The sequence below is a fragment of the Prinia subflava genome, chromosome Z (assembly GCF_021018805.1).
Source record: "Prinia subflava isolate CZ2003 ecotype Zambia chromosome Z, Cam_Psub_1.2, whole genome shotgun sequence".
Lineage (NCBI taxonomy): Eukaryota > Metazoa > Chordata > Aves > Passeriformes > Cisticolidae > Prinia > Prinia subflava.
The window spans coordinates 44,855,065-44,868,510 of NC_086283.1; the positions used below are offsets into that span (position 1 = coordinate 44,855,065).

General features: G+C 36.5%; 1 protein-coding gene across 10 annotated transcripts in view; it reads right to left on the reverse strand.

The window, feature by feature from the left end:
* Positions 1 to 13,446, reverse strand: part of BNC2 (basonuclin zinc finger protein 2) — a 346,571-nt gene that overhangs the window by 118,433 nt on the left and 214,692 nt on the right. For all 10 annotated transcript variants that reach the window (XM_063423714.1, XM_063423713.1, XM_063423711.1 and 7 more), the window contains one exon: positions 8,378 to 8,480. In XM_063423714.1, coding sequence (XP_063279784.1) covers positions 8,378 to 8,480 — 103 coding nt within the window. The remainder of the gene's footprint in view (positions 1 to 8,377; positions 8,481 to 13,446) is intronic.

The following is a 13,446-nucleotide window of genomic DNA, read 5'->3' on the forward strand; positions in this document are numbered from 1 at the left end:
TGAGTTGGTATCAGCCATCTCCTCTGCTGCAGACAGCAGCTACGGATCATGGTGTCACAGTTAGTGCACCAATTTTGCCCAGCAGCCTGGATTCCAGGTCCAGGGGTCCAGAACCTCTACTAAAGTTCAGGCCTGGACCTTCATTCCCCTCCTAGACTACACTGTAGGTGTGTCTGGCTGTAGTCTTGTCTACAGACTCATCTGACAGCCTGGTCTTCTATCCCATCTTTGGCCCCACCTTCTTTCGATCCTGACTGAAGCCTGTGGATGGACCCTGGACCTGACCATATTCCACTGCCAGGCCTGACACTGTCAATGGAAACAGTTACCAGCTTCCCACCAGTCTACCACGGTCAGACCTTAAGGAACTGTGTTCATGATGCAGGCATGGTCAGTGTTCTCACTGCCTTTGACTACTGGCTCACAACTTTTGGTTGGACAGTCTACTTTTGCCGCTCCTTGACCCATACATTAATTATTTCATTGTTGAAATCTACAATCTATAATGGAAGATGCTAAATAAATCGTCTCTTTCTATTACTTTGATTAGTCATTCAACTTTGAACTTGTCTCTTGTCTCCAAAGCTAAATGTCCCCTTCCTATCAGCCATTAACACCTTCTTAAAACTATTCTCTCCCTTAATAGTGGTAAGATGGAATTTAATATGTATCTTAATCATCCTAATATCATTTGGTTGACATACTATAAACAGTAAGACATAAGCACATTTGGGAGTTCTGGACTGTAGTCTGGATTTGGAGGATTTCCACCTTAATCCTAACGCACCTCAATTCCATTAACTGTGATTCACAGTTTTACAGAAATTCTAAGTAGGAAGGGATTTCTACAGATTGTCTGATGCAGTCTTCTAATGAAAACAGGACCTCAGATTAATTTGCTCTGCCAAGATGTGCCTTTTATATTTAAAAAGGGGAGGGAGGGGGGAGGGAAATTCCACCTCTTCTCAGGCAACCTGTTCCATCTTTTCTGCAGCCTTGAAAATTGTAATGGAAATGCAATAGGCACTGTCCACCTGCTAATATCATTCTGTTCAAATGGTGTCATAGATATTGCTCACGAAGGCAACCCAAGACCATGGTGGTGTTTCAGTTTAGGGTGTAACTCTGGGTCAAGCCTACGAAATGCTCTCCCGCATGTGCTAAACCACCTCAGTTTGTCCAGGAGAAGCTGCTGTCTTAAGGTTGCTGACAGCTGAGAGGGCTCAGACCCTGGGAAGCCTGGTTGATAAAACTAGTTCTGCCATTCATACACATCAATCTTACCCATCACAATTCATGTATTCTGACCATTTCACAAAGCTCCTGCTAAATATACTTCAGAAAAAAATCATTGTAATCAATAGGAAAAGTCTCCAGGACTCGTGTTGTACATTTCTTGTATTATATTTTCTCTTTCTAAAATCCAGATGGAAATGGCATAATTGAGGAACACTATTGTCTGCTAAATTAATCTGGGGCAAGTGTCCTCATCATGCCATAGCTCAAAATGAAATTCCTCCTAGTAGGTAAAAAAAGATTTTTTCCTTTCAATTTCACATTTGCAAAAGAGAAAGCTGAGATAAAGTTACCCACAGTATTATCATTTAAACATCTGAAAGCTGTATGAATTTTTTATTCTTGCAGTCAAACCCATTTTAGCCTTATGAATCTATATGGAATGAAGTAGTAGGGTTTGTTTCATTTAGAGCTGTTTCAATTTGTGTTCTGCTTAACCTAGTGAACTCTGGTTAATTAGGATGTTCCTATAAACAATTAAGCTTCTTGTAGGATCGTTAAGAAGATATAAAAATTTATGATGTAATAAACTGTAATAAAATGATAAAGTGGTTAGCACATCAGAGCAATTCATGAGCAGCAGCATAGGTGTTAAAACAGACAAGCAAGCAGGTGCTGTCACCTAAACATCCTGGAGTGGATGCATGTTGCAGAAGTCCACCACTGTTTCCCCACAAATCTGTTGGTGATTTGAACTCTCATGTCTCACAGAATTTATCCTGCTCATTTGGGAATCAAACAGCAATCACCAGACACTCTTTTGCTCCCATCTGAAGCTATACCATGTAGTGAACATGTTATCATCAAACTTAAAGGGCTCAAGATCATGGATTTCAGTGACTACCTTTCCAAAAGCCAGCCTCTACTGTGACTGGAAAGAATAATTCCAAGTGCTAATTTAAAGTCATTGTTTGTATAGCCTTTGTTCCATCTTGTACACAGCAAGTCTATTTGTTTCCTTCTGGATTCTCTCCTTAAGAAGAAAGATATCATTGCCTGATATCTCCTGATATCATTGCCTGATACATGTCCTAGAACTTTGTCCCATGGTATTGGGTGTACTAAATGAGATTAGGCCTTCTCAGTAAAATGTAAATTCAATAATGATAGGCACCCAAATAACAATAGCTTGCACTTTTGAAATACTTATATTCTAAATGTCTATGGGCATTTTATAGCTAATCAAGAGCAATCAGAATTCTAAAAAGTGTATTTCAGAGTTGCCAATTAGTATCTGATGATATTGATGACAATTCTGTGAAAGCATAAAGTATGATTACTAATTTAAAAGTTTTTCAGAAAATAAAATGTTCACAATGAGAAAATATTTCACTTTTAGGTGTGTATATAGGCTAACCCAGCAGAAACAGGCACTGTGCTTCAGAATGGGTCATGGCCCATTTAGGGTTTACCAGACACTCAATCAGACCTCAGCTGAAGGCTTGGTCAGCTCTAATCTCACTTGACCACATCCAAAGGACATTGGCTGATTGAAACCCAGGAATGTAGGCCAATGAAGTTGTGTAGAAGCAGTAAAGTCTGACTTCTTCCTGAGTTAAGGTGGCTGGGGTGGGAGGGCAGGGAAGAAGAGAAAAAAACATTTCAAACTGAACAGATTCCCAGGGAAATCCAAGGAGGTACATAAGTAGGGTAGAGCCTGTGTTTCACCCCCCAGGAAAACATTACTTGACACCTGAAGGTGTCAAATTTGCATGAGGATTAAACTCTTGACCATATGGTTACGTAAGTGTCAGCTAAATACAAGGATGAAAAAGGAAGGCTTCTTATTTGTTCTTGGGGCATCTAAGCACTACTTATTTTCTGTCACTTCTGTCTCATAAACTTTTGAAACAATATTATTTGTCTTGGATGCCCTAGTATCTGGATTTGGTTTCACCTCAGCATGACTTGCACTAAGGGTGACACCAAAGCAAAGCAAAGCAAACACTACATCACATCATTCCTACCAATGTGACAGGCTTTAAAGCCAGATACTGGGTCAGAGTGCCCACAAGATAACAGAGTGCATTTTCTCTGTGCTGCACCGGCTGCTTCGGAAAATCCTGCCAAAGGGAAGCATAGGCAGAAGGGGGGCACTTAAAAAAGTATTTACCAGTAATGAAGGTTAATCTTGGAAGGTTCCTGGAAGCAACTCAGTAATGAAAAATATGCCTCCACCTTCAGGGTCAAAAGAAAGTTATAACAGATGGATTAAAATGATCTCGTCAGTAAGAGACAGGAAAAGCCAGACTAGATCTAAAACAGTTTTACTTTAGAAGTCATGAAAAGCTAGCTTTCATTATCAATGAGCTGCAGAGAATTACTTCACTAAAAATCTAAAAATATCTTACAAAAAATTATTTTCTCAAGTAATTTTAAAGCATTCCAAATAATTAAATAAATTGAATAGAACGAAAGAACCGTATTTGATATTATAAATTGTGATGATTTTTTATATCTTATCAGACAATACAGAAATGACCCAATTATTTTACTACTCAATTATAATTACATTTCTCTCTTATTTTCTTTTTTTTTTCTTTTTTAAAATTTACTCTCTGCTTAAAAATCTTCATTTGTAATTAAAGAACAACATGGCAATGCTGCCAGCTTTTACAGAGACTCCAAGATTGGTGACACGTTTTCATTTTGTTTTATTTTGTTAAGGATTATTTTTGACTTTTCTAACCTGGATTTCTTTCACTTAACATCTTTGGACTGAAACAAATCTAGGAACTCAGATGAATTTTATTTCAACATAGCACTTATTCCCATCTCATTTCCATGCAGCTCACATTTAAATTGTAGACCTTCTTCCTAAATCTGAAGTCCTTTCAGAAACTTCAAGCTAAGGGCGAAAGAAAGTAAGTAAGGAAGGAAGGGCGGAAGGGTGGAAGAAAGAAAGGAAGAAAGGAAGAAAGAAAGGAAGGAAGAAAGGAAGAAAGGAAGAAAGGAAGGAAGGAAGGCACGGAAGGAAGGCACGGAAGGAAGGCACGGAAGGAAGGCAGGAAGGAAGGCAGGAAGGCAGAAAGGCAGGAAGGCAGGAAGGCAGGAAGGCGCAGAAGGTGCGGAAGGCAAGAAGAAAGGAAGGAAGAAGGGAAGAAAGGAAGAAAGGAAGAAAGGAAGAAAGGAAGAAAGGAAGAAAGGAAGAAAGGAAGAAAGGGGAGAGCAAAAATGTTTAGAGGACACTTAATTTCCCAGAGTAGATTGAATAGTGTAAAATTCAGCTGGTCTAAGTATGCACAGGATACCAGACACATGCTTTGATCTATGAGTTTTACAAGTGAAACATTTCAGGGTAAGACAAAAAACCTGTTATTCATAATTTCCTGATTGAATCTGAAACAAGACGACAATGATTTCACACAAACTTAGTAATATTATTATACTGTAGGGGTTGTTTTGTTTTGGTTGGTTTGTTTGTTTGGATTCTTTTGTGGGGATATTGAAACTAAAATAAGTAGAAAGAATATCATAAATAATAGCTTTAGTCCGGTAAAACTTATGTCAGTTAGAACATTTTTGGGGGCAAAACAGTTATGAGAGAAGGCAAGATTGTACTTGATTGATACTATATTGGGTCTTTTGGCGTGTTGGACAAGACACAATAAGAGTGTTTCTGCTAGCAGTATGATAATTACTATTCTCACATCAATGACAAGTACAAAAGGCAAAAATGCAAAGTCAATGAAATCAACATCTTTTTACTGCAGACTTGCTTAATTTCTTTCCTCATAAGCTAAGATACTTCAGCCAGAGGAAATTCATGGCAAACAGAGTTGAGTTTTTTCATTATTTCCAATAAAGTTTCTGTGATTTTTGTGGTAAATGTCATGACTATCTTCACAGGATAGAATGTTTGTTTTAATACAAAAATATAGCAGGAGAAAAAAAAACCCCAAGCACTTGCATATTATTTTTTGTAGTCATCTAAGTACCATTTTATTTAAGAGCCACAAAATACCAATTGCCTGGGTTAAAATAAATTCTCCTTAAAAAAATGACTATTAAGATTTTAATGAGATTTTATTTTCCATATGGACTATACAAAGTATCTTCACCATTAAAAAAAAAAAAAGTCAAAAGAAGTCAAGACAGACTTTATCTGTTTGACTGCTTAAAGTTTAAGAAATGGCCTGTCCAATTTAAACCATTTAAGTTTTGGGCTGGAAAATAAATCCCCACCCAACCTGATAATATGAAAGCCAGGCTTTAGCTGAAAGCAAATGAAAACTGTCACCCAAATCCTTTAAAAAACTCAGAGATTCATCCTAGGACTAACTTGCTCTCCATGATGCACAGCAGCTCTTGATAATGCTGCTCTGCTTTGTGCAGCTTTTGGCCTTAAAAACACTGATGATAGGATTGCCACTGTAGTACAGGGGTCAAACCTTGATAAGCTGAACTTGTGACAACATAAACATTTATCTGTCCACAGAAGTACTTTCCAATGTATCTGTTCATATAATTGCAATCCCACGTTTGTCAACTCCAGACAGGTGTACCAGAAGTTATAGGAAATCTTTTCTTTCAAGATATGTGCAGCTTATTTTAGATGAGCAAGGGAAAACTTGATAAAGACAATGGAAGCAGGAGAGAAGAAAATAGGCCAATAGTTGCTAAGTGTAATAGTATGGTATGGCTGTATGCCCTTTTTTCCTCCCCCTAAGAATGCCAGTGTTTTAAATGGCAGCTATTAAAATGAATTAACTCGACACTGATTAGTCAAGTACAGCATGAGTAGACTGCAGTTCTAAGCTATTTTTTAATCTATTCAGTTAATTATGATTTTAGGTTATCAGAACTGAATAAGCACAGTACTTCCTTTTGGAAACACCTATTCTTTGATAATTGCATACGGTAAAGAACTATATCATGTGTCAAGGAGCTGAGTTGAAATTCATTAATAAAAATCATAAGGAAAGCCTTTAATTAAAGCAGCTGGAAATACTCTTTGTATTCAAGGAACAGCTTCTGAAAGTACTGTGCTAACAGTTTTAAAGTAAAGGACTTCTGAAATGCAACCTGATTTTAGTAATTTTGAAATCCAAGTGCTACAGTGCAGTGAATTGATCTGTCTCCTAAATGCTCCCCTCAAAATCCTCAAAAACAGCTAAGATCAAGAACTGAAGCAGATACATCATTATGTCCAGAAAATAATTTACAAGAGCATGCTTGATGTATGTGAAACATATATCTGATTTGTCTCACTCTGCCATAAAATGTAAATACTCAGATGAATGTACACAAAGTGTACGAAAAAACCCAAACAAACAAACAAACAAACAAACAAAACCCCCAAAAAACCAAAACAAACAAAACAAACAAAACACCAAACAAAACAAAAAAAACCACATTCACTTGGCACAATAGCAAAAAAACCAGTTCCTAATATATAGCTGTATTAAATTTTCTATTTGGAATGTTAAGAACTCAGGTATGGGAGCAGGTGGTATATCCCAAATCATCATGTTCAGCTTTCAACCTTTTGTAAAACAGAACATTTCCTTTGTATACACCGTGGTAATCTCAGATTGCTGTCATAATATTCTGATTTTGGATTTAATCACTTCACAGAGAATAATCACTTCACAGGGAGAAAAATCTGATTATTCTCTTCCAAACTGTTCCAAAACATACTCAACAAAAAAAAAATTCAAGATGTCCATGTGCCAGAATCTAAGTGCTAGACCTGCTCATCAGGAGAATACCCTGGAAAATACCTGGACAGTGCTTCCCTATCTTCTGATCAGCAAAATCTGATATGCTGATTGTACACAAAACCTGAAGAATGCCTGAACTATACAAATTTTGTGAGGTTTAGTGATTCTTTCAAGAAACATGAATCTGGTTATTCAGTGACTAAACATAATTTTCTGGGAAATAAGAGTAACAAAGAGAAACTGTATCCTACATAATCTAGTATATAATAAACTTGTAAGCAGCTACCAGATGGGTAGTACTTAGGCATTTTTAGGCAGTCTGGAGGAAATGTAAGGCAGTGACATTGGACTGCATGGTACCTGCATTCTTGTTTCTCTTTCCATACACGTGAATAAAAACTCTGTCAATCTGTGCTGTTGAAATTTTTGAGCATTCATACTTGCCATATGTCAGCACAAAACCACACAGACATGAACTAAATAAATAGAGATCGAGAGTATCTTAGGAGGAAAGTACTAACCTTTCACCCAAGTTCTCATCAAAATAAAATAAAACTCACAGAATATAAACCCCTGAATGTGTGGCAGAAGTGAGGAATGAGGGCTGTGCTTCCTTAGGTGCAAATATTCTAGATCATGAGAAGAAAACTTCAACAGCAATTTCTTCCACACATATAGTACTCTTTCTCTTCCCCACCATTTTAGGTGTCCTCATTATTTGCCTTCTAATGGCAATGGTATACAGCTCTCCCCTGCCCTCTGTTTCCAATTTAAAAATGACTATCAAGAAAAAAAAAAAAAAAACCTTCCAAGAACATGAGGTAGAAAAGGATAAATAAAATTGAAGGTTTTTATGTGAATTTTTATGCCTTTCATGCCTGATGTGGGAATTCTAATCCTTCCATCTTTATTAGGATACTTAAACATGAGTAGAGAGGTTCAACTCACAAATCACATATGCACTCTTTCTTTGTAATACAGGATACACTCTCAACATGTGAGATAGGAATATCTGACACTGGCAAATTTGAATTTCCATTTGGCCCCATGAGTTACTGGCTGATGCTTCTTTGCAATACAAACTCTGCCGTGCAACCATACTGTAAACTTTTTGCCTTTCTGTAACGCCTACTAGAACTGCATTATTTTCTGGAAGCTAGAATAGTCTTTTGAGCTGTACACAAGCTTTTTAATCCAGTGGCACTTCAAGCTCTGGATAACAGACTCTTTCATCCTACAAACTGTTGTAAAAAAACCATGTGCACGCGTACATATGCACAAACCCAGATTGTGCACACAGGCATATGCAGACAAACAAGGTACCACTATTGTCTGTATCAATCCAGTTCTTATTATTTAAAGATACTGGTAAGGATGGAAAGAATTGAAAAAACAAGCCCAGAACAGATATTTCTTACCATGTGCCACCCAGCCATGTTTGCACTGATCACAGGTTCTCAGGTTAATCTTCCCTGGCTGAAAACATTCACATGTGCAATTTACCAGTGTACACCGGATGGCCTGGAAAAAAGAAACAGAAAACACATGTTAATGTATTGCTTCCTGCTTGTACAAATTTGTTGTGATGGCTAGAATGATATGAACCGTACAGCAAAACCCAGCCTCCTAAAAATTCAAAGCCCTGCTCCTTTTTAAAGTAGAAAATAATTTTCTCTCAAAAACATATGTCAGTATGTCCCATGGAGATGAATACATTTGTAAAATCTTTTAAAGATTTGCTCTATTTTCTTTAGAAAAAAAAAATACAAAAGTTGGTAGGATGAGGATGCTGTAGGAGTTCCAGAAATATTCTGGTTTTACATCGACTTCACGAAGAAAGAAAGTTACTAGTGATGTCTTGCCACAGGAGCATACCACTTTCAAATCCAGACAAAAATTAGGAAACAAAAACATATGGAAGGGAAAACGACACATATATTTCCTCTTGCTCCATGAAACCCAAAGGTTATTTTTGAATTTCCTTTTTGGGGTTCACCTGAGACATAACTCTGCTGCAAAAAGAAGTCATAGATTTTATGTGTTCCCAAAACAATAAAATGATCAAGGTACCAGAATAGGACTGGTTCAAAAAACATCCTGTAACTTGGCTTTATATCAGTCACTTTCTCCAATATCTAGCAATAGCCTTTTACCTCTTAAAACTCCTTGTTTGTTAAACATGAAAACTCTGTTTCAAAGTAGCAATGCTAAAACTCCAGTCCCATGCAGGCATCTCAAATTTGCTTAATAATACACCTTCCTTAATAATGGACTTTCCCATCTTCCTTTTTAGAATTATTTCAAAAATTACACAGGTTTGCTTTGACAAGGGCTAGCTACAGCCACAGAAAAGTGAATATAAATTGAATGAGACTCGTTCTAATGTAACAGACATATGTTTTTAAATAGTGTAGAAGATGACCTGTGCACTTCAAATTGCTACTAATAAATTTATGGCATGCATTTAGATGTAATTTGCATGGAGATTTCTGAGACAGAGAGGCTTATTCTGATCATTCACAGATTAACAATCTACTGTAACTACCAGAGCTGCCAGGAAAAGAAATCTCTGTAGATTTAGATGCAATCAATGATTACTTGGGGGCTAAGGTGGGGGAAGGGTGCTTGGTACGCATTACCACAGAGATACTGAAGAATTATGAAGGCTCTTGCCTTTTCCAAAGAATTAATACACACACACATTTTCCATACCAAAAATAATTATCTTAACTGTAGTGACTTTAAAAAAATTACATTCAGCATTAGCTTGGCCTGACTAAGCTCCTTGGCTGCTGACAATGAAAAAGCCTCAGAATTATTTTGAATGGTGGATCTCTTTACTTATTTATCTGCATCAGACAGAAATGTAAAGACATTTATAGTTCATGGATAAATTTAATACCTGTATTTCTCTAACAATTCTCTGTTAAAAGAATCCTTTATTCCTCTCATCCTATCTGCTCCTTTACAACCTTTTATTTTCAAAAACCTAGTGGGGGAAAAAAAATCCTGTCCTATTACGCCTATTACTTCAGAGCCACAGTTCCAATGTCACCTGTCCAATTACTCATTAGCCAGGTTATAAAAAACTGCTCTATGGATGCGTGATTAAAAGAATTAGTAATATGAAATATACTGGTACCAAAGAAGTGCTGACCGTGCAGGAATAATATATGTGTTTGTGGGTTGTGAGAAAAAAAACCCTCCTGGAAGGTCCTGTTTTATGTTCAATAGCGTATTGACCTGGTAATATATCAGGACTACACTGGTCAGTAATGGTGTTCTTTTGCTAATATGTTCATTAATTAATGAACTTGGTAATTAATTGTACTGCAAGGAGGTCTTTCAAAATTGTATTCTTATTTTACCATAGAAGATTTTCACTCATTCACCACGTTTTTCAGATCTCTGCACCAATGTGACATACACTGGTTGTATTTGATGATATTTTGATTTGTTCATGTGTCATTTACAGTACATGTAAGTGGTGTAATATACTGTAGTACATGTACTGGATGAAACCCTGACATTTGGAAGAGTTGCTTTATTAAGGCTCATCAGCATTTCCATTACAACTCTATCCACTTTTGGCCTAGAGGTTAATAGGTTGCCTGTAAAATTTTGATTCAGCTTGAACCTGAAATACCATGTTGCAGCTTAAGAGTAAGTTTTATTACACCCATTCAAAAATTATCCATTTAGCCACTATAGATTATAAACTGGGGGGGGATGGAAATGTTTCTTTTCCTTTTCTCTCAGTTAAAGAGAGTATTGGTGATGTTAAGTGTTGAACTAATTAGTTAGTATGATTCTATCTTTTATACATATTGCCTAAGAAATTCACTCAAATTTTTCAGAAACATGAAAATATTAGTTTTTTTCCTCCAACAAATAAATCTGGAAAGTCTTCAAAAAGAGCTATGCATGTTTATAAATTAATATCAATTGGCATGAAAAAATCAAAACATAATTAGCATGGCCAAAATATTCAGCCTGGCCTTACTTGGCTGGTTTTTCTGCCAAGTGTGTATGTTGATGCCAGGTTGTAATTTGCTTTCAGCAGTTTCCCATTCCACCACAGAGAATCCCATGCATACTTCTGAATGATGAGGATTACCCCTCAAGCTGCAAGATGCTCATTTAGGTCTGGAAATACTCATTCTAATTCATGTTCTGGCAAGATCTTGGGCAAATGATTTTGTTAGCCTGATGCCTACATTCCCTAAACAACAACTAGACACAATGACAGTAAGGGTTGCCAGGGCAGATGCAACATAAATTCGAAGCCACTCAGTAGTAGTAGAGGCTACTGAAAGTCTCACATAGAATTTTACCTTTATTTCAAAGATTAATTTTGCACTTTACTCAGTTGGTTCAGAATTATTGTAACTACCCAAGATCACTACAATACCCAACATGAAGCCCATGTAACTCGATGACAGGAAGATTCAAACCAGAAAAACTGTGTGATCCTACACACAGGATCGGAACGCTAACATTAATTACCGTGAAAGAAAGTAATGTGCTTGAACACCTTCACAATGCAACCAGCAAATTCACGGAGCTTTACAAAGATATGCCTCACAATCATGAACAGTATTTTTCAGCTGTTTTTCCCTGGTTTAGCACTTTTAGTTAAGTACTACTTAACTTGGGAATAGAAGTCACCGACATCTTGTGCAAAAGACTCAGGAATGCCAGAAGGGCAGCTAAAGGTGAATGTGGCATAGATTAACCTAAGAACCCAAAGTTTTAATGCAGACCTCCATTCCCCAGCAGCAGGGTTTTAAGGCACAGTTCAAGTGTTGTATATCAATGAATGAAATATTTGTGTGAACTTATGAAAACTGTTAGAACCAAAAAGCACTTTTTGCAGCTTGTGTCTCAACTTTAAGAGAAACCCAAACTCAACATGCTAAATTAACATTTTCTATCTGTTGCTGAACAGTTTTACTCTCTATTGCAACTGAAAATTACATACTTTTGAACTAATACTTTATTGAAAATAAATGACACTGTCATTAGGAGAACAATTTGAAGCCATCATACTGTAGACGATCTTAAGACATGATGGCACACCAAAATAATCAAAGTTAATGAGTAAGACTAATGAGAAACAGAGACATCCACTCTGGTTTTGCTGTATGTTGACTCATGACAGAATAATTTATGAAGTAGAAGACAACAGATAAGTTCTACAAATGTTTCAACACTTTTTTAACAGAAAGTCTCCTCTGCCATTAATTTTCTCATTCTGTTTCTTTGTTATAATGTCTATAAGACATTATTGTTGAGCAAAGGACTGTACCATACTACAGTTAGGTTCAGAGATTTTTCTTTCTTTTTCAGAGTACATGTATGTTCTTTAAAAAGCTCCTAAAAATCTGTTACTCCTTGTCTTTACACTTTATGATTCCAAGTAAACATTCTTCTCCTGCTAATTATGTACTTTTATAAAAGATCACAGAAAAAATTCTGCTGTGGAGATGGCAAAAAGATCCCGATGAAATCACACTATTTATAATAGCTGGCAAATCAGGAATAGAATACAGTTTCTTTTCAAATTAATGCCAAAAGGAGGATAATTTGTGTACTGACATTTAGGAAATGCACAATGTCACCTTTCTGTAATGAGATTGGCATTATATGGAACGGATTTGGTTTTAACCCAGCTGACATCTAAGCCCCTAACTGTGTATTCAACTCTAAGTTGAGTACACAGTTGTGTACTCAACTTCTCCCACAGTGGGAAGGGGGAGAGAAATCAGAAAAGTAGGAGTGATGAAATTTGTGGGTTGAGATAAAGATAGTTTAGTAGGTAAAGCAAAAAACCCACAAGCAAAATAAAACAAGGGATTAATTATTCCCCCTTCTCATGTACGTTTTAACTTCTAAGAAAGAGGGGTGAAAGTGCCTGCTGCACTTTCTTCAGAATGAAGTAGACATATGCAGAAGTATTTCTGTCTCTGCATGGCGACTGTATACCTCCATCATGTAATTCTGGTACAAAAATGACAATTTTGAAACACAGCTAAAATGTTTGTATGGGTAATTCAACAACCAAAACACTGTACTGGAAGAGGGGGAATGCCTTGATACTGATCCTGAGTCTGTCACTCACATAGATGCACTTAACTACTCAATCCATAACTGCCCAATCTGAAAAAAATGGGTAATGCTAATATATACTGATTTCAGAGATAAGGCTAATAAACTGCTCACACAACATGGTGAGATATGAGGGAAAAGGTAAGGCTGAAATATTCATTAATATTTCTTCAGCTGGCACAAAAATTTTAACAGATTTTTTTTGATGACACAAGTTTACTCTGATTTATCCTTAGTAAACAAATTATTTTATATATAGGAATCAGACAGAGAAAATAAGTTTGATACATGACCATTACTAACTTCAATACTAATAGCCTAATAATGCTTTGCCCAAAACAGAAACCAGTAAGAGGGAATTTACTTTGTATTTGAATGG